The sequence below is a fragment of the Tamandua tetradactyla genome, chromosome 15 (assembly GCF_023851605.1).
Source record: "Tamandua tetradactyla isolate mTamTet1 chromosome 15, mTamTet1.pri, whole genome shotgun sequence".
NCBI classification, from domain to species: domain Eukaryota; kingdom Metazoa; phylum Chordata; class Mammalia; order Pilosa; family Myrmecophagidae; genus Tamandua; species Tamandua tetradactyla.
The window spans coordinates 45,298,504-45,326,224 of NC_135341.1; the positions used below are offsets into that span (position 1 = coordinate 45,298,504).

Genomic DNA, 27,721 nt, shown 5'->3' on the forward strand with positions numbered 1-27,721 from the left:
AAGTCTGAAGAGAGAGAGAAACAGTTCAGTACCGCTCAGCACAGTCCAGCACAACCTGGTACAATTCAGCTCAGAGCCAGCTCAGATGCCCACGTTTGGAGGTGCGGAGAGGAAATGCCCTGGAGAAAGCAGTTTGAATCCAGTTACTGGAAGAGGGCCAGCAGACCTGTGCCTTCCCATGTGACAGAGAAAGCCAGAGGAAAGCCAGCTGCCTTTAAGAACTGTGAGTTTCTAACTAAATATATCCCCTTTATAAAAGCCAGCCCGTTTCCTGTGTATTGCATTCCTGCAGCCTTAGCAAACTACAGCAGAGGGTGAGAGAGTCAGGGAGAAGGAAGAAAGGAGTTTGATGTGAGAGGAGCCAGGGGAAAGGGGTTTAGAGAGCAGAATGTGGTCAGCAGGGTAAAATGCAACTGAGAGATTAAATAAGACCAGGACTGAAAACTGTTCATTTAGAACACTTGCAATAGGTTAAGGCGTGAATGGAGACGAGAAAATGGAAAAAGCCAGGGCACACTTTTCCAAAAATGTTTGTTGTGAAGAGTTAGAGCTAGAAAGCAGTGAGGGAGAGGGTGAGGAGTGAAGATGAAGATTGAGCGGGAAAAAAAGGAGACTATGTTTCAATATCAACGAGAAGCTGTTAAAAATGCTAGCCTGAAATAATGGACACTGTAAGATAATAGCGAAGGTAGAAGAGGCGAGGAGTGGAAGAACAGGAGACGTGAGTCCCCTGACTCCGTGGTTTGCAACTTGTGGTCCCAGAGCGGCAACAGCCACACCTGGTAACTTGATAGAAATGCACAACTCTATAGATCCCCATCCAGATCTACAGTCAGAAATTCTGTGGATGGGGCCAGAGATATGTTTTAACAGGCGCTGTGATTCCTAAGGTGATGCAAAGTTTGAGAACCACTGCTTTAACTTGAACGGAAGGAAGCAGAAGACGGAAGATAACATTTCTGGGGGATGGAATTGGAAGAAAGTGAACCATTGTAAATAAAGCAATCAACTTTAGATCCGGGAATCTGGTCTGTCTCATTATAGGAAGGAAGATAATCCGCAAGCCTTCTTATAAAGGATGAGAGACTCGACGGGTCTGTTTCTGAGTCAGTCACTCTGAGCGCCTAGAGGCTCATAAAGTAAAGGATGGAGGGAAACGGAGGATATTGGGGCAGGAAGAGAAGAAATGATGAAGGCCCTGGGCTTAACGGTCCCCAACTCTGCCACCATTATTACGGCAGGTACGCCAAGACTCTCATTCCGGAGCCCGGTTAGAGTTGACCGCGGATACTTCGCAGACTCCCTTTCAGCGCCCGTGGGAGACCGGCGCCCCTTCCGACGTTCTGGAGAAGGGATGGGCAAATCCAAACGAGGAGAGATGCAGCACTTGCAGGCCCCACCTCCCTCCCGTACTTCCCGCCCTGGTTGCGGCCGGTGCAATCGTCCCTACGCACGGCGAGGCCGTTTAGGTTGAGGGAATCTCATTCAAGGACTCTCGCTTCCGGGCCCCAGCCAATAGGAACCGAAATTGCTCAACCAGTTAGAGCCCTGCGCTCCTTCCGGCGTTCGGCGTGCTGCCCTGGAGACGGGAGGGGCGAATCCAAGCGTGGAGGGGTGGAAGCCCCGCAAGGGCTCCACGCTGCTCCCGTGAGCCCGCCTCTATCATTGACTTCCTCCCTCCGGCCTGGGGCAGGTGAACTCATCCCTAGGTGCGGGCTGAGGAGCGCGCGCCCGCTGGAGCCGCGGGGCGGACCTGCAGCTTCTCCTCATCAAGCGATCGCGCGTACCCCGGCAGCGATTTCAGCGGCCGCGAGTCCGGGTTCGTGTTTCCTTTGGAGGCCGCGGGAAAAGGCCCGCGCCCCTTCCGAGTCGGTCTTTCTCTGCGGGGCTCTATTTTGAGTTTATGTTAAACTAAAAAATTTACACGAATTTCTCGGGGCTTTGATTCAAGGCCTAAGGGGGCTCCGCTGCTGGGGCGTTTTCCGTGAGTTTGGGCTCAGGCGATGAGCTTTATGGACTGAGGGTTATTAATTTCTAAAAACCAGAGAGGGCCATGTCTTCACGGCCCCGGGGTGCACCGAGGACTCCAAGCTGATCGCGTTAACTGGTGTCCACGGATACAGCAAGGCAGTTAAAAGGCGCCAGTTCCCTGGCGGCGAGCTGCCTGGGCGGGTGGATGGGGGAGTTACCTCAGCGGCTCACAGCCTGTGCTTTTGAGATCAGACCAAGCGAAAGTTTTTCTCTAAATATTTCTAGAAAAGTACCCTGTTGCTTAGCACGGTGCTTGCCGCCTCTAAGTCTACACTGGAGATTTGCCAGCGGTTCTCAAAAGTTGAGCGTCGTCAAAGCCAACCGGATGGCTTGTTAAAACAGATTGCTGGACGTCACCTCGGGGGTTTCTGATTGAGCAGGTCTGCGGTAGGAGCCCGGAAACGCACAGTTCCCAGGTGATGGGGGATCTTGGTGAAAGTGGGGATGATTGGGGAGAGGGTTCTGGTCTTCGTCCGTGTGTCCCCTTCGCCTCATCTCAGAATGTGTTGAATCTTAAGTAGCTCTTCACGTGTGTGTCACGATTTACTCTGACTTCGGCTCCTCAGGTGTTTCTTAGATGAACTTGGAGATTAGAAAAGACTGAAAGGGCGCATCCCCGCTTAAACAAACAAACGAACAAAAACGAGAAAGAGCAGTGGTGTCTGGGAATGTATACTTGGGTGAGAACTTAAAACGCATGGTGTCAGGAGAGTGGTGTCTTCTGGGGGAGGGAGAAGGAGATAGTGATGGAGGTGGGCACGCAGAAGTGTCTGGCAAAGTGCTGTTTCCTGACTCAGGTGGTGATACAAAGGTGTCCCTCTTATAATAATTAAGTTATACATTTGTGAAGTTCTCTGTATTTGTGTTTCATTTTACAGCTAGAGTTTTTAAAATGTGTATTAGATGATCCGAAATGAGGAAAGTCCTTGCACTGAACCTGAAGGAATCCTAAAGTCATGGAATTTCAAACTTGAAAGATAATTTAGAAAGTAACTTGATGCGATTCTTGTTTTACTTTAAGGAAACTGATCTCCAGAAATAAGAAGTCCTTGAAAGTAATGACCCACCCTTATCAAAGCAGACTTTATAACCGATGCTTATTGTTGACTTCAGATTGAGTCCTGTGGTCAAATTGGGTTACTCAATTGTAGGTTGAGGAAATAAATTTGGCCCAAATCAATGAAAAAGTTTCAACATTTACTCCCCTCCCCCTTTTGGGGCTTAAAACCTTGTTTTCAAGTAATCAATCATTTGTCTTACATTAAACTTATTTTATTATTTTATCCTGATGTATCCTAATGTAGCCAATTTGAGAACATTTAATTGAGGTTTCTGGTCATGCTCTTCCAAAGCTTCTCCATTTGATCTATTGTCACTTTAATTTTATTTGGGTCATATTGTATGCTGTGTGTTGTTGACCTCTTGCTATGTAATTCCAGTTAAGGCTCCATTTTGGTGGGTCTGGAGTCAAGATTATTATTTTTAATGAATGAGTTTTAGGGAAGAGTGAACTACTTGTTGGGTGTAAGGGAATTTAATAAAACTATGCATGAAAAGACATAATCTGTGCCTTTTTTGGTATTCCTTTATTTAAATTCAAAATTCTCCCACAGCCTTTCTTCTTAGAAATTTAAAATTTCCGTGCCAATAGTCTGCTTTCTTCTGATTTTCATCCAGACAGTAGATTTATAATCCAAAGAAGTAAATATAATTACTAGCCTATAAGTTTTTTAAAAAAATTTTGTTATCTTTTTCTTTGTCTTTTTTGGCATGGGTAGGTACTGGGAATCAAGCCCGGGTCTCCGGCATGGTAGGCAAGAACACTGTCTGCTGAGCCACCGTGGCGGTGCCTGCCCTCTGCCAGGCACAAACCATTTTTAAAGAGGAAATCTTAACTGCTAGTTCATTTCTGAGTTTTCTATAATCTAGCCTGTATGGTTTTTTTTTTTTTTTTGTTCATCACATAGTTGTATATTCACCATCATGATCATCTCTTAGAACATTTGCATCAATTTGGAAAAAGAAATAGAAAGAAAACACACAAAAAATTCATACATACCATACCCCTTACCCCTCCCTTTCATTGATCACTAGCATTTCAATCTACTAAATTCATTTTAACATTTGTTCCCACTATTATTTATTCATTTTTAATCCATATGTCTTACTCATCTGTTGGTAAGGTAGATAAAAGGAGCATCAGACACAAAGTTTTCACAACCACACAGTCAAATTGCAAAAGCTATATCATTATACAATCATCTTCAAGAAACATGGCTATTGGAACACAGCTCTACATTTTCAGACAGTTCCCTCCAGCCTCTCCATGGCACCTTAACTAAACAGGTAATATCTATTTAATGCATAAGAATAACCTCCAGGATAACCTCTCAATTCTGTTTGGAATTTCTCAGCCACTGACACTTTATTTTGTCTCATTTCACTCTCCCACCTTTTGGTGGAGAAGATTTTCTCAGTCCCTGGATGCTGAGTCCCAGCTAATTCTAGGATTTCTGTCCCATATTGCCAGGAAGGTCCACACCCCTGGGAGTCATGTCCCACCTAGAGAGGGGGAGGGCACTGAGCTTGCTTGTCATGTTGGATGAGAGACAGAGGCCACATCTGAGCAACAGAAGACGTTCTCTTGGAGGTTACTCTTAGGTCTATTTTAAGTAGACTTAGCTTATCCTTTGCAGAGTTAAGTTTCTTTTTTTTTTTTTTGCAATCAGTAATTCTTAACATCATCACATAGATGCATGATCATCGTTTCTTAGTACATTTGCATCGGTTTAGAAGAACTAGCAACACAACCGAAAAAGATATAGAATGTTAATATAGAGAAAAAAATAAAAGTAATAATAGTAAAATCAAAACAAAACAAAACAAAACAAAACAAAAACCTATAGCTCGGATGCAGCTTCATTCAGTGTTTCAACATGATTACTTTACAATTAGGTATTATTGTGCTGTCCATTTTTGAGTTTTTGTATCTAGTCCTGTTGCACAGTCTGTATCCCTTCAGCTCCAATTACCCATTATCTTACCCTGTTTCTAACTCTTGCTGGACTCTGTTACCAATGACATATTCCAAGTTTATTCTCAAATGTCCGTTCACAACAGGGGGACCATACAGTATTTGTCTTTTAGTTTTTGGCTAGACTCACTCAGCATAATGTTCTCTAGGTCCATCCATGTTATTACATGCTTCATAATTTTATCCTGTCTTAAAGCTGCATAATATTCCATCGTATGTATATACTACAGTTTGTTTAGCCACTCTTCTGTTGATGGACATTTTGGCTGTTTCCATCTCTTTGCAATTGTAAATAACGCTGCTATAAACATTGGTGTGCAAATGTCCGTTTGAGTTTTTGCCCTTAATTCCTTTGAGTAGATTCCCGGCAATGGTATTGCTGGGTCCTATGGCAATTCTATATTCAGCTTTTTGAGGAACCGCCAAACTGCCTTCCACAGTGGTTGCACCATTTGACATTCCCACCAACAGTGGATAAGTGTGCCTCTTTCACCGCATCCTCTCCAGCACTTGTCATTTTCTGTTTTGTTGATAATGGCCATTCTGGTGGGTGTGAGATGATATCTCATTGTGGTTTTGATTTGCATTTCTCTAATGGCCAGGGACATTGAGCATCTCTTCATGTGCCTTTTGGCCATTTGTATTTCCTCTTCTGAGAGGTGTCTGTTCAAGTCTTTTTCCCATTTTGTAATTGGGTTGCCTGTCTTTTTGTTGTTGAGTTGAACAATCTCTTTATAAATTCTGGATACTAGACCTTTATCTGATATGTCATTTCCAAATATTGTCTCCCATTGTGTAGGCTGTCTTTCTACTTTCTTGATGAAGTTCTTTGATGCACAAAAGTGTTTAATTTTGAGGAGTTCCCGTTTATTTATTTCCTTCTTCAGTGCTCTTGCTTTAGGTTTAAGGTCCATAAAACCGCCTCCAATTGTAAGATTAAGATATCTCCCTACATTTTCCTCTAACTGTTTTATGGTCTTAGACCTAATGTTTAGATCTTTGATCCATTTTGAGTTAACTTTTGTATAGGGTGTGAGATATGGGTCTTCTTTCATTCTTTTGCATATGGATATCCAGTTCTCTAGGCACCATTTGTTGAAGAGACTGTTCTGTCCCAGGTGAGTTGGCTTGACTGCCTTATCAAAGATCAAATGTCCATAGATGAGAGGGTCTATATCTGAGCACTTTATTCGATTCCATTGGTCGATATATCTATCTTTATGCCAATACCATGCTGTTTTGACCACTGTGGCTTCATAATATGCCTTAAAGTCAGGCAGCGTGAGACCTCCAGCTTCGTTTTTTTTTCCTCGAGATGTTTTTAGCAATTCGGGGCACCCTGCCCTTCCAGATAAATTTGCTTATTGGTTTTTCTATTTCTGAAAAATAAGTTGTTGGGATTTTGATTGGTATTGCATTGAATCTGTAAATCAATTTAGGTAGAATTGACATCTTAACTATATTTAGTCTTCCAATCCATGAACACGGTATGCCCTTCCATCTATTTAGGTCTTCTGTGATTTCTTTTAGCAGTTTTTTGTAGTTTTCTTTATATATGTTTTTTGTCTCTTTAGTTAAATTTATTCCTAGGTATTTCATTCTTTTAGTTGCAATTGTAAATGGGATTCGTTTCTTGATTTCCCCCTCAGCTTGTTCATTATTAGTGTATAGAAATGCTACAGATTTTTGAATGTTGATCTTGTAACCTGCTACTTTGCTGTACTCATTTATTAGCTCTAGTAGTTTTGTTGTGGATTTTTCCGGGTTTTCGACGTATAGTATCATATCGTCTGCAAACAGTGATAGTTTTACTTCTTCCTTTCCAATTTTGACGCCTTGTATTTCTTTTTCTTGTCTAATTGCTCTGGCTAGAACCTCCAACACAATGTTGAATAATAGTGGTGATAGTGGACATCCTTGTCTTGTTCCTGATCTTAGGGGGAAAGTTTTCAATTTTTCCCCATTGAGGATGATATTAGCTGTGGGTTTTCATATATTCCCTTTATCATTTTAAGGAAGTTCCCTTGTATTCCTATCTTTTGAAGTGTTTTCAACAGGAAAGGATGTTGAATCTTGTCAAATGCCTTCTCTGCATCTATTGAGATGTTCATGTGATTTTTCTGCTTTGATTTGTTGATATGGTGTATTACATTAATTGATTTTCTTATGTTGAACCATCCTTGCATACCTGGGATGAATCCTACTTGGTCATGATGTATAATTCTTTTAATGTGTTGTTGGATACGATTTGCTGGAATTTTATTGAGGATTTTTGCATCTGTATTCATTAGAGAGATTGGTCTGTAGTTTTCTTTTTTTGTAATATCTTTGCCTGGTTTTGGTATGAGGGTGATGTTGGCTTCATAGAATGAATTAGGTATTTTTCCCTCCGCTTCGATTTTTTTGAAGAGTTTGAGGAGAGTTGGTACTAATTCTTTCTGGAATGTTTGATAGAATTCACATGTGAAGCCGTCTGGTCCTGGACTTTTCTTTTTAGGAAGCTTTTGAATGACTAATTCAATTTCTTTACTTGTGATTGGTTTGTTGAGGTCATCTATTTCTTCTTGAGTCAAAGTTGGTTGTTCATGTCTTTCCAGGAACCCGTCCATTTCCTCTAAATTGTTGTATTTATTAGCGTGAAGTTGTTCATAGTATCCTGTTATTACCTCCTTTATTTCTGTGAGGTTAGTAGTTATGTCTCCTCTTCCATTTCTGATCTTATTTATTTGCATCCTCTCTCTTCTTCTTTTTGTCAATCTTGCTAAAGGCCCATCAATCTTATTGATTTTCTCATAGAACCAACTTCTGGCCTTATTGATTTTCTCTATTGTTTTCATGTTTTCAATTTCATTTATTTCTGCTCTAATCTTTGTTATTTCTTTCCTTTTACTTGCTTTGGGATTAGTTTGCTGTTCTTTCTCCAGTTCTTCCAAGTGGACAGTTAATTCCTGCATTTTTGCCTTTTCTTCTTTTCTGATATAGGCATTTAGGGTAATAAATTTCTCTCTTAGCACTGCCTTTGCTGTGTCCCATAAGTTTTGATATGTTGTGTTTTCATTTTCATTTGCCTCGAGGTATTTGCTAATTTCTCTTGCAATTTCTTCTTTGACCCACTGGTTGTTTAAGAGTGTGTTGTTGAACCTCCACGTATTTGTGAATTTTCTGGCACTCCGCCTATTATTGATTTCCAACTTCATTCCTTTATGATCCGAGAAAGTGTTGTGTATGATTTCAATCTTTTTAAATTTGTTAAGACTTGCTTTGTGATCCAGCATATGGTCTATCTTTGAGAATGATCCATGAGCACTTGAGAAAAAGGTGTATCCTGCTGTTGTGGGATGTAATGTCCTATAAATGTCTGTTAAGTCTAGCTCATTTATAGTAATATTCAGATTCTCTATTTCTTTATTGATCCTCTGTCTAGATATTCTGTCCACTGATGAGAGTGGTGAATTGAAGTCTTCAACTATTATGGTATATGAGTCTATTTCCCTTTTCAGTGTTTGCAGTGTATTCCTCACGTATTTTGGGGCATTCTGGTTCGGTGCGTAAATATTTATGATTGTTATGTCTTCTTGTTTAATTGTTCCTTTTATTAGTATATAGTGTCCTTCTTTGTCTCTTTTAACTGTTTTACATTTGAAGTCTAATTTGTTGGATATTAGTATAGCCACTCCTGCTCTTTTCTGGTTGTTATTTGCATGAAATATCTTTTCCCAACCTTTCACTTTCAACGTATGTTTATCTTTGTGTCTAAGATGTGTTTCCTGTAGACAGCATATAGAAGGATCCTGTTTTTTAATCCATTCTGCCAATCTGTGTCTTTTGATTGGGGAATTCAGTCCATTAACTTTTAGTGTTATTACTGTTTGGATAATATTTTCCTCTACCATTTTGCCTTTTGTATTATATATATCATATCTGACTTTCCTTCTTTCTACACTCTTCTCCATACCTCTCTCTTCTGTCTTTTTGTATCTGACTCTAGTGCTCCCTTTAGTATTTCTTGCAGAGCTGGTCTCTTGGTCACAAATTCTTTCAGTGACTTTTTGTCTGAGAATGTTTTAATTTCTCCCTCATTTTTGAAGAACAATTTTGCTGGATATAGGAGTTGTTCTAGTTTGCTAGCTGCCGGAATGCAACACACCAGAGATGAATTGGCTTTTAATAAAAGGGGATTTATTTTGTTGGTTCTTCAGAGGAAAGGCAGCTGACTTTCCACTGAGGTTCTTTCTTACGTGGAAGGCACAGGATGGTCTCTGCTGGTCTTCTCTCCAGGTCCCTGGGTTCCAACAACTTTCCCCGGGGTGATTTCTTCCTCCATCTCCAATGGCCTGGGCTGAGCTGCAAGTGCTGAGATGAGGAATCCCAATCTGCTAGGCTGTGCTATGTTGCGATCTCTCATTTAAGCACCAGCCAATTAAGTCAAACGTCACTCATTGCAGCAGACACGCCTCCTAGCCGACTGCAGATGTAATTGGCAACAGATGAGGTTCACGTACCGTTGGCTTATGTCCGCAGCAACTAGATTAGGTATGCTCACCTGGCCAAGTTGACAACTGAATCTAACTAACACAGGAGTCTTGGTTGGCAGTTTTTCTCTTTTAGTAACTTAAATATATCATCCCACTGTCTTCTAGCTTCCATGGTTTCTGCTGAGAAATCTACACATAGTCTCATTGGGTTTCCCTTGTATGTGATGGATTGTTTTTCTCTTGCTGCTTTCAGGATCCTCTCTTTCTCTTTGACCTCTGACATTCTAACTAGTAAGTGTCTTTGAGAACGCCTATTTGGGTCTAATCTCTTTGGGGTGCGCTGCACTTCTTGGATCTGTAATTTTAGGTCTTTCATAAGAGTTGGGAAATTTTCAGTGATAATTTCTTCCATTAGTTTTTCTCCTCCTTTTCCCTTCTCTTCTCCTTCTGGGACACCCACAACACGTATATTTGTGTGGTTCATATTGTCCTTGAGTTCCCTGATACCCTGTTCAAATTTTTCCATTCTTTTCCCGATAGTTTCTGTTTCTTTTTGGAATTCAGATGTTCCATCCTCCAAATCACTAATTCTATCTTCTGTCTCTTTAAATCTATCATTGTAGGTATCCATTGTTTTTCCTATCTTTTCTACTTTATCCTTAATTCCATAAGTTCTGTGATTTGTTTTTTCAGTTTTTCTATTTCTTCTTTTTGTTCAGCCCATGTCTTTTTCATGTCCTCCCTCAATTTATCGATTTCATTTTTGAAGAGGTTTTCCATTTCTGTTCGTATATTCAGCATTAGTTATCTCAGCTCCTGTATCTCATTTGAACTATTGGTTTGTTCCTTTGACTGGGCCATATTCTCAATCTTCTGAGCATGGACCGTTATCTTCTGCTGGCGTCTGGGCATTTAGTCAGATTTCCCTGGGTGTCGGACCCAACAAGGTTGTAAGATTTTTCTGTGAAATCTCTGGGTTCTGTTTTTCTTATCCTGCCCAGTAGGTGGTGCTCGTGGCACACGTTTGTCTCATGTGTTTGGAAGGGTCCCCCCGGTCACCGTTCTCTGCGGCCTGGGGATTTCCGATCCAATTCTCTCAGTTGGTCCGGGGGGCCGCGCGTGGTGGGGGCGTCAGCCGCCGCGGCTTGAGGGGACCCTGTGGCTCCTTTATTAATTCCCCTATTGGTGTTTGGTTGGACCCAGTCCGTGCCACTGTCGGAAATTCCCTCCTCTCCCTGGAGGGGTGTCGGTCGCAGGCCGCAGCGGCCCAGGGAATTCGTCACCGGACCAGGAAGCTGCCTGCGGGGGAGGGGCGTCGGTCACCGGCCGCCGCGGCCTGGGGAATTCGCCATCGGACCAGGAAGCCGCCCGTGGGGGAGGGGCACTGGTCGTCGGCCACCGCAGCTTGGGTAGCCCTCTGATCCAAGACTCGTAGCCGGTCCAGGAAGCCGCCCGCAAAAGCGGGGCGCCGGCTGCCGCGGCTTGGGAAACTTGCCTCTCCGAGACTCTTAGCCGGCCCGGGAAGGAGGGAGGGAGGTGCTCTGGGCGCCAGCTGCCGCTGCTCGGGGAATCGCGTGCCGCCTGGGGATCTCACTGCAGCAGAGTCTTGCAGTCAGTCTAGCCAGTCCAGACTGGGGTACGCTGTGTGTCCATTCCCTGCCGTGGCCCCGGGAGCTGTTCTGCACTGTTTCTGTTCACCTAGTAGTTGCTCTGGAGGAGGAACTAAGACGCACGTACCTTACTAAGCCACCATCTTAGCCCCTAATCCAGAGTTAAGTTTCCCTGTATGGTTTTCACAAAGATATGCTAATTTATGAAAGATTCTTTTTATTTGAGCAAATACTTCGATTACATTGTTGTATTTTGTTTAAGATACCAATTCCATTATTTTACTTCAATTCTAATCTAGTTTGATAAGACTACATCAAATCCTCATTCACTCTTGAAAATTAAGGTATTACGTTGGCCAAGAAAATGAACTCATTTAACTGCTTATATTTATTGTAGATGAAAGATGTGCTTGGATTAAAAAAAAAAAATTTAATTTAGAACAGGAGCTGGAAAACTTTTCCTATACAGGGCCAGGTAGTAAATATTTTCGGGTTTGCATAGGGCCGTGTTGTTTCTGTTGTAGTTACTTAGTTCTGCTGTTTAGCCTGAAAGAAGTCAGGGACAATGCAGATGAGCAAGACAATTTTTGCTTCAAAGAAACTTTGTTTACTAAAACAGGCATTGGGCCAATTTGGATAGTTTGCTGACCCCTGTCTTAGAATAATATTTGGATTAACTTTTACAGTCCCTACTTTGGGTAGTTTGCTGACCCGTCTTAGAATAATATTTGAATTAACCCTTACAGTCCCTGTGGCTTAGAGGGAAATATCATTGGTCCATATTTGTTTATAAAATATTTTCACAAACACTGTCTCATTTGCTACTCACAATTCGTGAGGTTTAGGTCAGACATATATTGTTCATTCATAACTGTGTGTGTCAACTTTGTGTGCTTTCCATTGTAGCAGGCTTTCCTTATAACAGAAAGACAGAAGGGCACAGGATACATTAGCTGAAATCTCATTCACTCCCTGATTTTAATACATGTGATTGTTGAAAAAGTGTTATTTTAACTATTTTCTGTAAAGATCTTGTTGATAGGAAGTTGCTTTGTAAGTTGTTTCTTTTGCTTATTCTTTTTTTAAATGTTGATTGTATAGTATAACATATATACAAAGTAAAGAAATAAAAAAGCAATAGTTTTCAAAGCACTCTTCAGAAGTTACAGGATATCCTGGTTACAGGATAGATCCCAGAGATTGTCATGGGCTACCATATGATTCTCTCATATTTTTCCTTCTATCTTTTGCTTATTTTTAACTTTGTTCATCTTATAAAAAGAAATGATAGTGTTCGACTCTTGAAGGTGAATTTCTGAATTTATTGAATTGATTTATTTGCATATTAGCTATACTAGGCTAATTAATCATGTAAATAGCATGAATTTGAATGCCATTTTTGGTCTTTTTTTTTTTTTTTTTAGGAGTTGGAGATGCTATTAGTAGGCTGCCATTTCCTGGTGTGTGTGAGAAGGCAGCCCAGAGATGGAAAACTTCATTCTTTATGAGGAGATTGGCAGAGGAAGCAAGACTGTTGTCTATAAAGGGCGAAGAAGAGGAACAATAAACTTTGTAGCTATTCTTTGTACTGATAAGTGCAAAAGACCTGAAATAACCAACTGGGTAAGTCAGGTGTTTTTCATCCATCTGGGGAAAGGAAGGGCAATGGTCAGGTAGAATAAGTTGCGTGTAAACAGAAGCTGCCGAATTCACTAAGGAAATGACGCATTTTCAGTCTGGAATGGGTGACCTTCAAACTGTTCAGTGTCACTCATCCTGAGAAATGACTAGGACATATGTACCAGTAATCAAAAGTAGATTTTTTGGGGGGGAAAATATTTTGTGTATTGGATTATTTACTTAAAAAACTTAGAGTATGATTATGAAGCTTTCTGAGGGAGGGGCATTGGGTGAGCATGACTCGGGTTTGAAGTAGTCATGCCCCTTTACAGTCTTGAGTTCTTCGACCATACCTACCTTCTAGAGTTGTGAAGATTAAATAAGATAATATACATAAGGCTCTTAGCATAGTGCTGACACTTAGTAAGCACTCTCCTGGTAGTTCATGTTTCCTAGCCATTGATTGAACAAGAAATGCATGGAGAATAGAGAAGGAAGTGCCCAGAACAGAAAGATGATTAGGGAGGGGAAGATGGAAACACACATGGGAATGATGGATAAAGGGAGCCTGGACAAGAGTGTTAATGGATATGGAAAGGCCACAGCTTCTGTCTGCCTTGTTCCTGATTCCTAGAGCCCCGTGAAATCTCTGCTTTTCCCACTATTCATCCACTCACTTCCATAAAAAATGTGTTGAGTTTTTACTACATTAGGGTCAAAAGTTCTGTCGGAGACGGCGCCTATCCTTGAGAGATTATGGTCCAGTAAGATAAGGGTTGAAGGTAAATGCAAGCTCCCCATCCTTGTCTAAGCCCCTGCCTTCTAGGTCTCTTAGTTCTTGGAAACTCCCAAGTCCAGACCTAAGAGAAGCATTTCTGAAGTTCATTCTGGCTATTGCTTACTGAGAGACTAATATGTTCCAGCCACTGTGCTGGATATATTTACTCCTCACAGCTGTCCACGAAGTCAGTATTACTCTGATTTACAAGTCATTGCATCTGTCCAATCACAGCACCTGGGCCTCCTTGCCACACAGGGGGCCAGCAGAGCTAGACCAAAGAAAAATTACAGAAAAAAAAGTTTTTCCACTGCTTCCATCTCTTCTCCTCTGCATAGCATTTGCTGTCATACTCACTACTGACTGCTCCCAGCCACGTTGTGAGTTGACATACTTTCCCTTGCTTTCTGCCTTTCATATCTACTTTTTCCAGTGTCATTATTTATCTGTCCTTTATTTGTTTTTCTTTCAGTACCCTCTGTGTCTCCTGAGTGCTGCGTGATGTGGCTAGCTAATATAATACTTATTTTGGCTAAAGAATCATCCCCTTCTTGAATCACATTTGATGGCATATTGGAGTTGATAAATGGCTTAATTCAGGGATGTGAACAACAGGAAATTTTCAGAGACGGTGGCAGGGCCACTGGAGGAGAAATTTTGGAGTCCTCATGCTACTTTTCAGATCTATCATGAAGTTAATTAATTTCCCTTCCTATATTTGAGGCCAGCCTGGAGATCTGGAACATTTGCCACCCTTCTCTATAAAATTTAACCCTGAATAAATCACCTACCCTTTGAACAAAATGGGGAAACCATCTCACCACAAGAAAGCAACTTGTAAGTCATACCACAAAGGTTAAGTGTGAGAGTGTATGTCAAAATCCTAGTAAAAGATAACACTGAGTTAGCCTGCTGATGCTTTTCTGAATATGACAAGTACTTTTGAGAAATGTGCGGTTTCCAGGGGGACAGATGAATGTGCACAATCTTGTGCAAGGATTAGGAGGGGGTCATAGGCATACCTGAATAGAATCCTTGCACTGTGGCTTATCTAGCGGAGTTGAGCTTTGTCAAGCTGTTCAGCTGCATTAGGCCTCTATTCATTTTTAGTGTGGAAGATTTCATACGCTAACCCATGCAAATTTCTGTGACATGCCACTTTTCCATCCCATGTAAATCTTTACCAGTACCCTTATTTGCTTGAGTCCTTCAAGGATCACCTCTAATTTCCCCTTTTTTGTCAGGTCTCCCTTAGCTCCTCACAGAGCCCTCCCTGGTGTTTCCAAAGTATGTGGATACAGAGTTATCATTGAAATTCTGAAACAATTCTGTACTGGCTGATAAGTGGCTGGTACTTCCAGCTGCTGAGCACCCTGCTTGGCTGTTCTCTAGGATCCCTGATCTCACGTCCTAATCTTCCAGCAACTGGAAGGTTAACTCCAGGTGTAACATATACTTGCAGCCAGTGTCTAGACATGTGGCTGACCAGTTGCATACTTTGAACATAAACCTTCCTTGTACATACTTTTGTAATAGCTCTTGCTCTATTGTGTTTCTGTTCCCATGTCTGGCTCTACCACTGAATTCACTGAGGATAAACACTGGTTTCACTCATTTTCCACGCTCCTTCATTCACTTAACGTGTTTATTGAGCTCCTGCTCGATGCTTAGAACTATTCTAGAATCTGGGACTCCAGCACTGAAAAAGACTAAATCCCAGCCTTGGGAAGTTTCCATTTTAGTAGGTGAGGCCTCCATAAACAAATAGATTATTAATTTTAATTGGAGCAAGGAAAAATAAGTCAGAAGATGGGGAGAGAGAATAACAGGGGCTGTTGTAAGGTGGTTAGAGGAGTTCTCTGAAAAGTTGAATTTGTGGGCAGAGACCTGAATGAGGTGAGGGAATATGTGAGGGTACATTCTAGGTAGAGGGAATAGCACGTGCAGAGGCCCTGAGGCTGAAGTAAGCTTGGCATCTTGGAGGAACAGAGTGACTGGGCCATAGTGGGTGAGGGGTGAGGGAGCCAGGAACTGAAGCCATCAAGGTTATATAGGCAGATGGAAATACATTACAGGCTTTTCAAGAGGGCAGTGACAGGCTGTCCACTGTGTAGAGAATAGATTGTGAGTGTATCAAGAGTAGAAATCAAAGAATTAGAAGGTAGAATAGTAAGTGGCAACTTGGACTAGAATAGTTATAGTGGAGATGATAGGTCATATTTTGGGTTACCTTTTAAATTTTCTTTATTATGTTTTATTCAGTAAGTTTTATCTAGGTGTTATTGTATACAACAAAATGCACAGATCTTGAGTGTATAGTTTGATTTTTAACGAATGTATACACTCATGTAACCAACATTCAAATCAAGATATAGAACGTTTCCATCCCTCCAGAAATTACCTTATGTTCCTTTCCAGGTATCTTTTTCTGTAACACCCCCTAGAAGTAACTAGTGATCTTATTTCTATCACGATAGTTTTTCTTGTTCTTGAACCTCAAATAAATGGTATTATGCAATGTTTACTCTTTTGTGTCACATTTCTTTTGCTTAAGATTATTTCTGAAATTCATCCATGCATTGTACCTTGTTCCTTTATTGCTAAAGAATAATCCATTTTGAGTAAGTCTTATTGAAATAAAATATATATAGAGAAAATATACCTACAGATCATACTTGTATGCTCAAATAGCCATAAACCTAACATGCCTATGTAACTAGCAGCCAATTAGAAAATAACAGGAGCGGTTTCCCAGAAGTCCCTTAATGCCCCCTCCAATTTCTGTCCCCTTCCCTTCTCCACCACCAAGGGTAATCGCCTTCTGATGTCTGCTACCACAGTTTACTTTTCCTTAGTTTGTGCTTTTTGAGTGGAGAGTCTAGATATGTTTATAAAGTAGAGCTGTTATTTTTGCTGATGGGTTAGATATGAGATGTGAGAGAAGTCAAGGATTATTTCTGGGTTTTTGGCCTATGTGCCTGGATGGGTAGTGATACCTGAGGGGATAGCCTAGGGGGAAGGATGGATTGGGGCATTTAAATTTTGAGGTTCCTTTGGGATATCCAACTTGATATATAAAGAAGACATTTGGATGTTTGAGTCTGAAACTTAGGGGGAATTTTTGGGCTGGATATTTAACCTTGAGAGTCATCAGCATATAGAGAAGATGAATGAGGAACCCTTTGTTGCATCATGTAGAGAATGACCCAGCAAAGGAGAATGAAAAGGAGCCTGCAGAGAAAGATTAGCCAGGGAATGGTGTAGCTTCCTGAACTGGCTTAACACCCATTCTGAGGCCATGCTGGCATGCTTCCTTGTCTGCAGGTGCTGGGAAGCTAAAAACTGCATTTCCCAGACTCCTTTGTAGATAGAGCTCTAGATGTGATTCAAGTCCCATTAATTAGACACACTTTATGTAGACTAATTCTAAGCTGATTAAGTAATGACGGAGATAGAACCCAGGGGGTCCATTTGCCAGCACAGGTCAAGGCTGGCCTAGAGTCTGTTTCCTCAACCTTAGCAATAATTCTGTGAGTTATTGGTATCCTTTAGAAGTCCTTTTATGTCAGAGGTTTTTTTGCAACTAGAAATATTGACCAAAGCATGTGGTATAGAAGTCGGGAGGAGAAATTATGCAGTGAGAAGGGAGAAGGCAGCTGTTTGAATGGTGCTGTTACCTGAAGACTGAGGATTTGGCAGTGGAGGGAGATCAGTGATGATCTTGAAGAGAGTGGTTTCAGTGAAGTGATAGGGATGAAAGTCTGATGGGGATGGGTTTAAGATGGAATGGGAGGAAAGGGTTGAAGCCACTCTTGAGGAGTTTCGCTTTATCAGAGAACAGAGAAATAGTATGATAGCTGGATGGGGGTATGAGGTTAGGAGATGAAAAATTATCAGGATTTACATCTGATTCCCCATAAGAAACCTGAAATTACATGGCTTAAAGTAGGTGGTTTATTTTCTCTCATGTAGAGCTGTTTCCACTATGTCATCCATTCTCCCTTGTTTGTGTCAGCTACCCTTATGTGCTTGGCTTGTGCACTCAAGGCCATTTCATGGTTACAGCTTTAGCCATATGCTGGTTTTCCAAGGAGGAAGGGTAAATGAGGAATAGGGGACAAGGGGAACTTGGTGTCTTGAATAAATTCCTTTTAAAGTTTTTTTTTTTCCAAAGGAAACTTTAGCCAGTGACCCAATTAATATCTTGTTGATGATTCCTGTCTGCACAGGAGGCAAGGAAATGTTTTCTGGCTAGGCACATGGCTGTTCCTGACAATGTAGTGATTCTGTTGTTAAGGACATATGCAAGATGGGTGTGAGGGAGGGAACTTGTGTAGCCACTTCACAGAGATAATACACAGCATGTTTGTGTGCTGATGAAAATGATCTAAGAGAAAGGAAAAATGGACAATGTGGAGGAGAGAGGAGAGATTAGTAGTGAAATTTGAGGGTGGATAGAATGTTGTGTAGAAGAGGAGGTGTTGGCTTTTTATTTTTGAGGGTGGCTGTTGTATCTTTTTTATTTCTTGTGGTCAGTCGTATATATATATTTAAAGCAAAATTTGGAAATTTATTAATTTTTGAGTGTATAGTTCAATGGCATTAATTACAGGTACTGTGTTGTGCTACCATCACTACCATTCATTACCAGAATTTTTTATCAATCCTAACAGAAACTCTGTACTCACTGACAAATAACTTGATGGTAATCTCTAATCTACTTTCTGTTGCTTTGAATTTACCTATTTTAAATATGCCATATAAGTGGAAACATACAGTATTTGTCCATTTGGGTCTGGTATAATGTTTTCAAGGTTCATTCATTTGTAACATGTATCAGAATTCCATTCCTTTTTATGGTTGAATAGTATTCTATTGTATGAATATAGTATATTTGTTTGTCTCTTCATCTGTTGATGAACAGTTGGGTTGTGTCTATCTTTTGGCTATTGTAAATAATGCTATCATGAACATTGGCATAAAAGTATCTGGTTGAGTCCTTGTTATCAGTTCTTTGGGGTATATACCTAGGACTGGAGTTCATAGGCCACTACAAGATAAAATGGTAATTTTATATTTATCTTTTTGAGGAACTGTCAGGACTGTTTTCCACAGCATCTGCACTATTTTACATTCCCACTAGCAGTGCATGAGTGTTCTGATTTTTCCACATCCTTGCCAATACTAGTTATTTCCTTTTTTAAAATAGCCATTCTGGAGGGTATGAAGTGGTATCTTACTGTGGCAGGCATTGGTTTTTGAAAGAAGCATGGCACAGTTGAGGAAAGGCAGGTGTATGGGACAAGATGCAGATAAATTGGTAGATTCAGTGTCTGGAGCAAGAGGAAATTCTTTTCTGAGTGATTCTGTTTTCTCTGAAATAAGCAAGGTCTAAGGAGGTGGGAAGAAGGGAAGGCAATATTAGAGGAAGGAAGAGTTATTACTTAAGGGGACATATTAGCTGAAGTCATTTGAGATTTGCCTTCATACATTTACAGTGTATCAGTCAGCATGGTTTGTGTCTCGTTCAGCAGCTGAGGTACGTGGAGAATGAGTGAAGAGTTGGATGTAACAAGAATTAAGGTATAGATAGAGAAAGCTGGAAAGGAAGGTGGTGATGGTTACAGAATAGGATGTATGAAAGAAATTTTGGAAGTAATTCAGTTATTAGGAAAGGTCTAAGCATTGTTGTTCAATCAAAATATAATGCAGGCCACAAATCTAATTTAAAATTTTCTAGTGACCACTTTGAAAAAGGAAAAGGGTGAAATTAATTTTAATAATATGTTTATTTTGATCCAGTGTTTTTGTGTTATTATTTCATGTAATGGATATAAAAATTATCTGGATATTTTATATTTCTTTTTTTCCCTTGTATTAAGTCTTCATAATCTAGTGTGTATTTTATACTTAGAGCACATCTCAGTTCAGACTATCCCATTCTGGGTGCTCAGTAGCCCCATATGGTGCGTGGCTTCCGTGGTGGACGCTGCATGGTGGGTGGTTGGGGGGAGCATGGTGGGTGAGGCTGGGCGAGGTGAGACAGCCTGGCTTTTGGACGGGTTGGTCCTTGGAGCACATAAACGATGGGGAGACCTGGGAGGATGTGTTAAAATATCCTTGACTCATTCACCAGGACCTCTTCCTTCCCATGCAAATGTCCTAGCTCATGAAGAGCTCTTCCCCAACTTCTAGTTTTGAAATTTCTTGCAAGGTGCTTCTCAAGTAGTCTTTTGATTACTCTGATTTTTGGATTTTTCCTCATCTGTCTTCTGAATTATGTAGACGCATTTTCTCTTTAAAAATATTCCATTTTTAAAATAGGAAGCGCTGTATTTTCTACAAATCGTGGGCCCATTAGCTTGTTTTGAGTTACAGGAGAATTTGTGTATGTGTACATGCGCCTGAGCGTGTGTACATTTAAGAGAGCCAGAAAACAAGGATCCAAAGCTCTTTGGAAATTGTCAGCAATTATGGGTCTAGATGGTTTGCTAATGCACACATTTTTGTGCTTTAATTTCCATTTCTCATGAGTTCTTTTTTTTTTTTTTTTTTTGTATGGGCAGGCACCGGGAATTGAGCCCGGATCTCTGGCATGGCAGGTGAGAACTTTGCCTGCTGAGCTACCAAGGCCCGCCTTCAAATAAGGTTTAAAAGTCAGAAATCAAAACCATCTGAAGCAATTTAATATATATTTTTTTAACTGACAGATTTTTGCGTCTTTATTGTTGGGTTTTGAATTCTTTTTTATTTTTGGTGCATTAGCATTCTTATGATCTAATACAAATGTATATTTTAAGACCAGCTGTTTTTGTTGTAGAGATTTCTCTTTTAATAATATGAATGAGTTGATGATACTGGGCTTCACTAAAATATTTTTAAAAAGATTGTAGATTTCTTCTGCGACTTCTTTTAAATATTTTGAAAATATACATGTAGAAATAGACAATATAGAAATTGGACAGTATAGAAAAGCAGAAGAAATAAAGCAGCACCACCACTGTTCTATCACCTGGAGACAATCGCTGTTCATGTTTTGGTTTATTTCCTTCTTTTCTACTTTTCTATGAGGTGTTTTTTGTTGTTTATGTTATAAGTATGGTATGTGTGTAATTTTGTTTCAACCTTTTTGCTAAATATTATAATCCTATCATTTTAATCTAGTTTCAAATATTTATTCATCAGAGTAAGGCCCAACATGATTTCATGTATTTAGAGGGGAAATATTCCTGGGTTAAGTGGAAATTGTGTGGATGGCTTCTGGAAGAACTTCATGTTAAGCAGCTTTAAAGGGAAATATTTCATTTAGAAGTCTGGGCCTTCTTTCTTCAGTTTGCTGAAATCCACGTTCACTGAGTAGAACTTGTACTGCTCATTAGGAGCCATTTTGTTTCAGGGTTTTGGATTATTCTTTCTGTCCCAACTGACATCTAGTTTGGACATTGCCAGATGTAAGACAAGCAGTGCTGCTCCAGTACCTCCAGCTTCAATACATACAGAGAGGCAGATCAAAGATGGGTGTTCCTTGGCCTGACCGAGGATCTGGCGTAACATGTTTGCGGACAGAATGAAGAACAAAGTCTCCAGGCCCAAGACTTAGCAGTCTCTGCCCCTATCATTTTTCCATGTTATAAAATTAAATGTTTTAATGCTTGCTTAATATTTTGTCACTTGATATGCAATAACTTATTTAACTTTTATTGTAGTATTGACCGTTTAGGTTATTTTTATTTGGTAAAGATTTTTAAAAAATTATTTCTCCTTTAAATTTTTTTTCCAGATTGTGAAAGTAGTGTATAATTAGCGTAGAAAATAGAAAATGAGAGAAAAGTAGAATCAATGAAAAACATACCAGTACAATTTTGGTGTTTTAGTTCCACCAAAAACAGCAACTATTTTGGTGTATTCATTCTGTTTATTTTCCTATGAATCATTCTTTGGCAATACTATATTTACATATAACTTAAAAAAAATCATTTTTAGGGCCACATATTATTAGTATTTTCTATAAGACCTGGCTTCATAACCATCATTTTTAATATCTTTATAGAATCATACCAGATGAATTTCACCCTTTCTTACCCATTTCCCAATAGTACATTTAGGTGTTTTTCAGTAGTTTAAAGGCTTTAAGAACTTTGTATTTTAGACTGAATACTGTTTTAGTTTCCTTGGCTGTTCAAACAAATACCAGTGCAATAGGTTGGCTTAAGCAAGGGGAATTTAATAGCTCATCGTTATAGTGCAGGGAAAGGTACAAATCAAGGCATCATCAAGATAGAGCTTTCTCACTAAAGACTGGCATCCTGATGCTGGCTGTCATGGTCCCTCTTCCTGGACTCTGTCACATGGCAGTGCACATGGCGGCTTCTCCTAGCTTCTTCCTTCTTTTCCAGGTTCCATTGACTTTCAGCTTCTTGCTTCCCATGGCTTTTCTATTTGTCTGAGTTTCATTCTGCTTATAAAGGACTCCAATAATATGATTAAGACTCATCCTGATGGTGTTGGGCCATACCTTAATTGAAGTAACCATATGAGAAGATCCTGAATACAATATATTTACACCCATAGAAATGAATTAAGTTTGAGCATATTTCTCTATGTACATAGTTCCAAACCACCATAAACACTATGTGTTTTTATAGGTACGTCTCACCCATGAAATTAAACACAAGAATATTGTCACTTTTCATGAATGGTATGAAACCAGTAATCATCTCTGGCTAGTAGTGGAACTCTGCACAGGTAAGTATGTAGAGCTAATGCTATGAATGTAGTCACCTTATGTGGTTTTGGCAATAACATATGGTTTAAGTTTTACTATTTTCATTTTATCTTCTATTGATTGCAAATATACATAGTATTGATACCAAAGTTTTCATAGTGAATAAAAACAAGTATCTTAGGTCAACTAGCCATTAATTATTAAACTAACTTATAAAGTGATAATATTTTAGTTTTTATGAAAAGAATACTCACTCTTTACAAAAACTTAAGCAGTGTGGAAATGTATAAAGATGAACCAACAAATACTATCACACAGCAGTGGATAGAGAGAATATGTTATAGCTCTTTTTCTTATAAGTTTCTACCTATAGGGAGAAAGAGAGATAGATACATAGCTAAATCTATTCTCTGTGCTTTTAGTTTCAGTGTCTTAAGAATCTCACAGTTAACAAATGTAATACCTTTAGTATTTGGTTCACACATTTAGGAGTAATGAAGGATCACATACATCTTGCTATATGAATATTACCTATTGTATTGACGCTTAGAATTTATACAACTTAATCATAAGAGAGGCTATTTGGATTAGAAACTTTAGTTTGCATTTTATTTTTCTGAATCAGTATGAGGGTATCAGGTCTCAGAAAAAGAGTTTCACATATAAAAGGGACTTTTAACCAAGAACCCCTCAGCTTCTTTTGCATGCCAGTGCCCTACCCATCAGAAGGCACCACACTCATCAAAAGATGATAAATAGCCATGCGGACAAGACCTGTCTCTGTTTGATAACTCTCCCCTCCAGGCACGGTTTTTCCTTCAAAGCCACAAGCTCTCACAAAGAGAGCTGGAGACATTTCCTTTCTTTTAGCTGGCAGGTTTTGCTAGCTCCTGCCTGCCTGTTTTCTCCCTACTTTCTCCCCTCAATAAATCTGTTAAGCTTTGTTCCCTTACCTGTGTGGAATCCTTAATGACTCTGTGCCTAACAGAGGGGACTTAGATTATTTCTATGGACAATGTTGGTGAGGTGATCAGGGGACATTGCCCCTCTGACTTTGTTGCTTCAGCTGTTGTTCTGACCAGGTATAATATCCTAACTCTAAATTATGTCTATGATTGGATTGGTTCCTTACCTACCAAACAAAAATGAACCAAACCCAAAATACCTCTTACCTTCCTCACGGTAATTCCCATTGCACTTTCAGATGCCAATGAGACTTCACTTTCTCTGAATTTGGCTCCTGTTGTAATCTTGGCCCTCTATAAAGTTTTTTTTTCCTGGCACTTAGAGATGTGACTGGACATTAGAAAGATAGAGAAATGGAATTCACAATGTGTTGCCTTAAGCCTTTTAGCTCTTCAGTGTTGTACACAAAGGGTTGTGATTTTCTTATTGTTATGGAAAGACATCTTTTTTGCTATGGAATGCTTTACAGATGTGTTTTAACTTTGCATGTGAATAAATGTGACTATACTTTGCAGAATGTTAGTGCGTAGTTTTGGGGTAGTCTTAACACTAATTTTTGCAGCTTTTCATTTCCTGAGGCATCTGGAGTAATTCTAGTCACTGATTGTCCTTTTATCCCCTCTGTTCGTTTATGTACAATCTGCTGGACAAAGCAGTGCTCTCCGGGATGTAGAGCTGGCTCTGGGATGTGGACATGAACTTGTGTGACAGTGCTTAGACCACTGTGTTCATTCACATGTGGGTCCCTCCTGCCTGACAGTCAGAGTTCTCTGTCCTGGTCATTTTTTTAGTGCTCAGAATCTCCCAGCATGGAACTTCCTAGAGACATGCGGTAATATTGGTGGGGTAAAATGGTTTATTTTAATCAACTTATGTTGCAGGTGGTTCCTTAGATATGGTTATTGCACAAGACGAAAACCTCCCAGAAGATGTTGTGAGAGAATTTGGGATTGATCTGATTAGTGGATTACATCATCTTCATAAACTTGGAATTCTCTTCTGTGACATTTCTCCTGGAAAGGTATATAATGAGAATTTTGATATTCTAACTCCTTGTGTCTCAATTCATAGTGCTTTCTGAAAGGAGTTTTTATTTAGGTAAAATTTTGTGTAGAATATCTTCAAATTTAAATGAAAATTTTTTAGATTAAATATATTTAAGTAGCTTTTAGAAAGTGAAAAATTTCCTGTCCTTTCAGAGTGCCTTACTTATTATTGCTGCTAAAATATATCATGAATAAGTCTGAGGCATATTAAATAAGTCTTTCTTAGTTTTTAAGGCATAGTACACAATAAACTATGAACTATTATATTTGTTTGATAATGGCAAGTTTTGGTATGATTTCTCATATTATGATTCAAATAATTTCTATTTTTGGTAAAATTATTTAAGCCTAACTGAATGTTCTTCAGTGTAGCAGAGTCATGAAACTGGCTTAGTTTCTGAGTCACAGTCAGCTCTCCACTTAGAAGCTATGTGGCCCTAGATAAGTCATCCTACCTCTCTATACCTTGGTATGCTTGCCTGTGAATTTTCAGGGTAGCTGTGAGAATTAAATATTATATTTATGGTCAGCTTCTAGGAACTTTCTGGTGGATAGTATGCTCTCTATCAGTGGCGTCTGTTATTTTTATAAGTACCTACTCTTACAAGTTGTACATATTACTGGTCTGAGTTTTTAAATTCTTTTCCTTTGTTAAACAATAAAATAAAAAATAGAATGTATCTGTTTAATTTTATATTTATGGGCCATCTGCATGAGATCATTAAACCTAAAAAACATCATAAAACTCTACAGAATGAATGAAAGTTCTTGTTTGAAATATTCATATACTTAAAGTATGCTTCAATTTGATAGTTCATGAAATCATAGCAATTCCTATTTGGTTTTACTAAAAAAATTATGGATGAACTTTGTAGTTTTAAAGTATCTTTATTCTAGATTTAGACTTTTATAAGCAGGATGCTATCTAGTTGTCATTCTTTATTTTTCTGGTTTTTTTTCCAAGGAGTTGGCCAACTTTTTCTCTCAAGGGCTAAATAGTAAATATTTGAGTCTTTCTGGGCTTCCATTGCAACTGTTCAACTCTGTCATTGGAGTGCTGACAGCAACATATTACTTATGGACTCTGAAATTTTGAATTTCATATACTTTTCATGTATTGAGAAATATTCTTTTGATTTTTTGGAACCATTTAGAAATTTATAAGCCATTCTTAGCTTCTAGCTATACATAAACATGCAGTGGCTTAGATTTGGCCCAGGGGCTATAGTTTATTGAACCTTGAATTAGAGTTGTTAAGGAGCTCTAAAACCAGCTGTTTATAATGTAAGAAATTCAGGTTAATTTGTAATGTAGCCTTTAGAACAGGTCGACAGGTGGGGCAGGATGCCAGTTTCTGAAATAAAGTTTTATTGGAACATAGCCATAACCATTTGTTTATGTATTGTCACTGGCTTTGTTGCACAACAAAAATTTTGAGTTGTGGAGACAAAGACCACATAAACCTGCACAACAATTGAAATTTTTGCTATATTTGACTCTTAAAAAAAAGGGTTTGCTGCCCCTTGCCAGTGGTGCTCAAAGTGTGTTTCTCAGCCAGTAGCTTCACAGTTACCTGGGACTCTTTATAATGCAGGCTCTTAGGCCTCACCCAGACCTCTTGAATCAAAAACTGTGGAGGTAGGGAATAGTAATTTGTGTTTTAACAAGTCCTCCAGGGGGTTCTGGTATTCAAAAAAGTTTAAAAGCCACTGTTGTAGACCAACAGACGTCCTAATTAAGCATTCGTGACTAGAAGTTAAGCGTAAATTTTAAACTGCTTTTAAAAAATGAAAAAGTCACTTGACCCATTGCAACTGTCCAGAAATATTTTTGATGGCTCTGGATGAAGATAGAAGTAATAGAACAATGTGTTTCCTGGCATGATTTTAACGATAATTAGATAGTGTTTAGTCATAAATTACATTAGCAGAATTGAGCCCATAGCATGTGCCAGTCACTGTCATAAACCCCCTAAATGCATCGTTTCAATCCTTACAACAGTCTGAAGAGTTAAGTATTATTTTTCACTTTTTATAGGTGAAGAGACTGAGGTTTTGAAAGGTTAAGTAAATTCTCTAGGGTCAGACAGCTAGTAAGTGGTGGAACTGGGGTTCATATTCAGATCTTGTTATAAGCCTACGTTATACTTTCTCTCTTGATTAAACAATGCCTTGGGGAGGTGGGTTTGCAAACACTGTTAGCTGTCACTGAGGGTCGGCAAGTATAGGTTGTTTCACATAAATTGTTCTCTGCCTTTCCCAAAAACTGAGGTTTTTCTCTGTGGTTATATGAATGTGTTCATTATATGCATCTGAAATGGAGAACTTGATTTTGTTTTTGATTCCATTATTATTAAGAGGTTGGATTTATTTTTCTCTAGCTTTGTTTAAAAAAGATTGCAAGCATTTAATTTTCTGACTTGTGACAAAGGAATAAAGCCAATGCTAAACCTTCTTTAATACTGTTATAAGAAGTACTGATGGAAATGCAAATTGAATTAACATTTGTTTCTGCACTCATTTACCCTTTAATTTCATAGATACTCTTGGAAGGACCTGGCACATTAAAGTTTAGCAATTTTTCCTTGGCAAAAGTAGAAGGTGAAAATTTGGAAGAGTTCTTTGCTTTGGTGGCAGAAGAAGGAGGAGGTGATAGTGGGGAAAATGTTCTGAAGAAAAGCATGAAAAGTCGAGTCAAAGGTATGTGGACTTGTAGAGTTTAGAAGTAATTGTTCTAGGTATGGGTTATGCACGTCATATGTTTTGGAGGTAATGTTGATCTTTTTTTTTCTCTTTTTTTTGTGATTCAAATAATTCATTGAAAATAATGCCTGAGAAAAGACTGAATATAGGGATGGCGTTTTCTATGGCTTAGAGTTTTCTGTGTGGAGCATGGGGAACCTCTAACAAATCCTGCATTCTGTATTTAGCTCATTAGAGCATCCAGGTGAGGTTTTTGTCTCACTTCCTGCTTATCTTTAGCACTTAGAATGGTGCCTGGCACACACTGATGGCTCCATAAATATGTGCTCACCATTGTTGAACAGCTGATATTCTGCGATTGAGAGACAGTTCTAGGGCTACATTCTTGCCAGGGTGTTTTTTTTTTTTAATTAGTTTATTAATTAAAAAGATTTAACAAACGAACTAAAACATTAATATGTGATCATTCTGTTCTACATATATAATCAGTAATTCACAATATCATCACTTATATTCATAATTTCTTAGAACATTTGTATCAATTCAGAAAAAAATAAAAAGACAACAGAAAAAGAAATAAAATGAAAACAAAAAAAAAAGATTATACATACCATACCCCTTACCCGTCACCTTCATTGATCACTAGCATTTCAAACTAAATTTATTTTAATATTTGTTCCCCCTATTATTTATTTTTATTCCATATGTTCTACTCATCTGTTGACAAGGTAGAT

At 39.2% G+C, this 27,721-nt stretch overlaps 1 protein-coding gene and 1 pseudogene across 11 annotated transcripts in view; one reads left to right on the top strand and one right to left on the bottom strand.

Annotated features, from left to right (window-relative positions):
• The first annotated feature begins 1,682 nt into the window (after positions 1–1,682).
• The window catches only part of ULK4 (unc-51 like kinase 4), a 749,242-nt gene continuing 723,203 nt past the window's right edge, over positions 1,683–27,721 (top strand). For 4 of the 11 annotated variants that reach the window (XM_077129714.1, XM_077129713.1, XM_077129706.1 and 1 more), the window contains exons 1-7: positions 1,683–1,819; positions 2,257–2,447; positions 2,910–3,020; positions 12,575–12,773; positions 22,194–22,293; positions 24,121–24,260; positions 26,825–26,984. In XM_077129714.1, coding sequence (XP_076985829.1) covers positions 12,636–12,773; positions 22,194–22,293; positions 24,121–24,260; positions 26,825–26,984 — 538 coding nt within the window. In that variant the 5' untranslated portion in view covers positions 1,683–1,819; positions 2,257–2,447; positions 2,910–3,020; positions 12,575–12,635. The other 7 variants (XR_013162830.1, XM_077129711.1, XM_077129715.1 and 4 more) reach the window with 4 other exon arrangements.
• Positions 20,824–21,104, bottom strand: LOC143657380 (cytochrome c oxidase subunit NDUFA4 pseudogene; annotated as a pseudogene).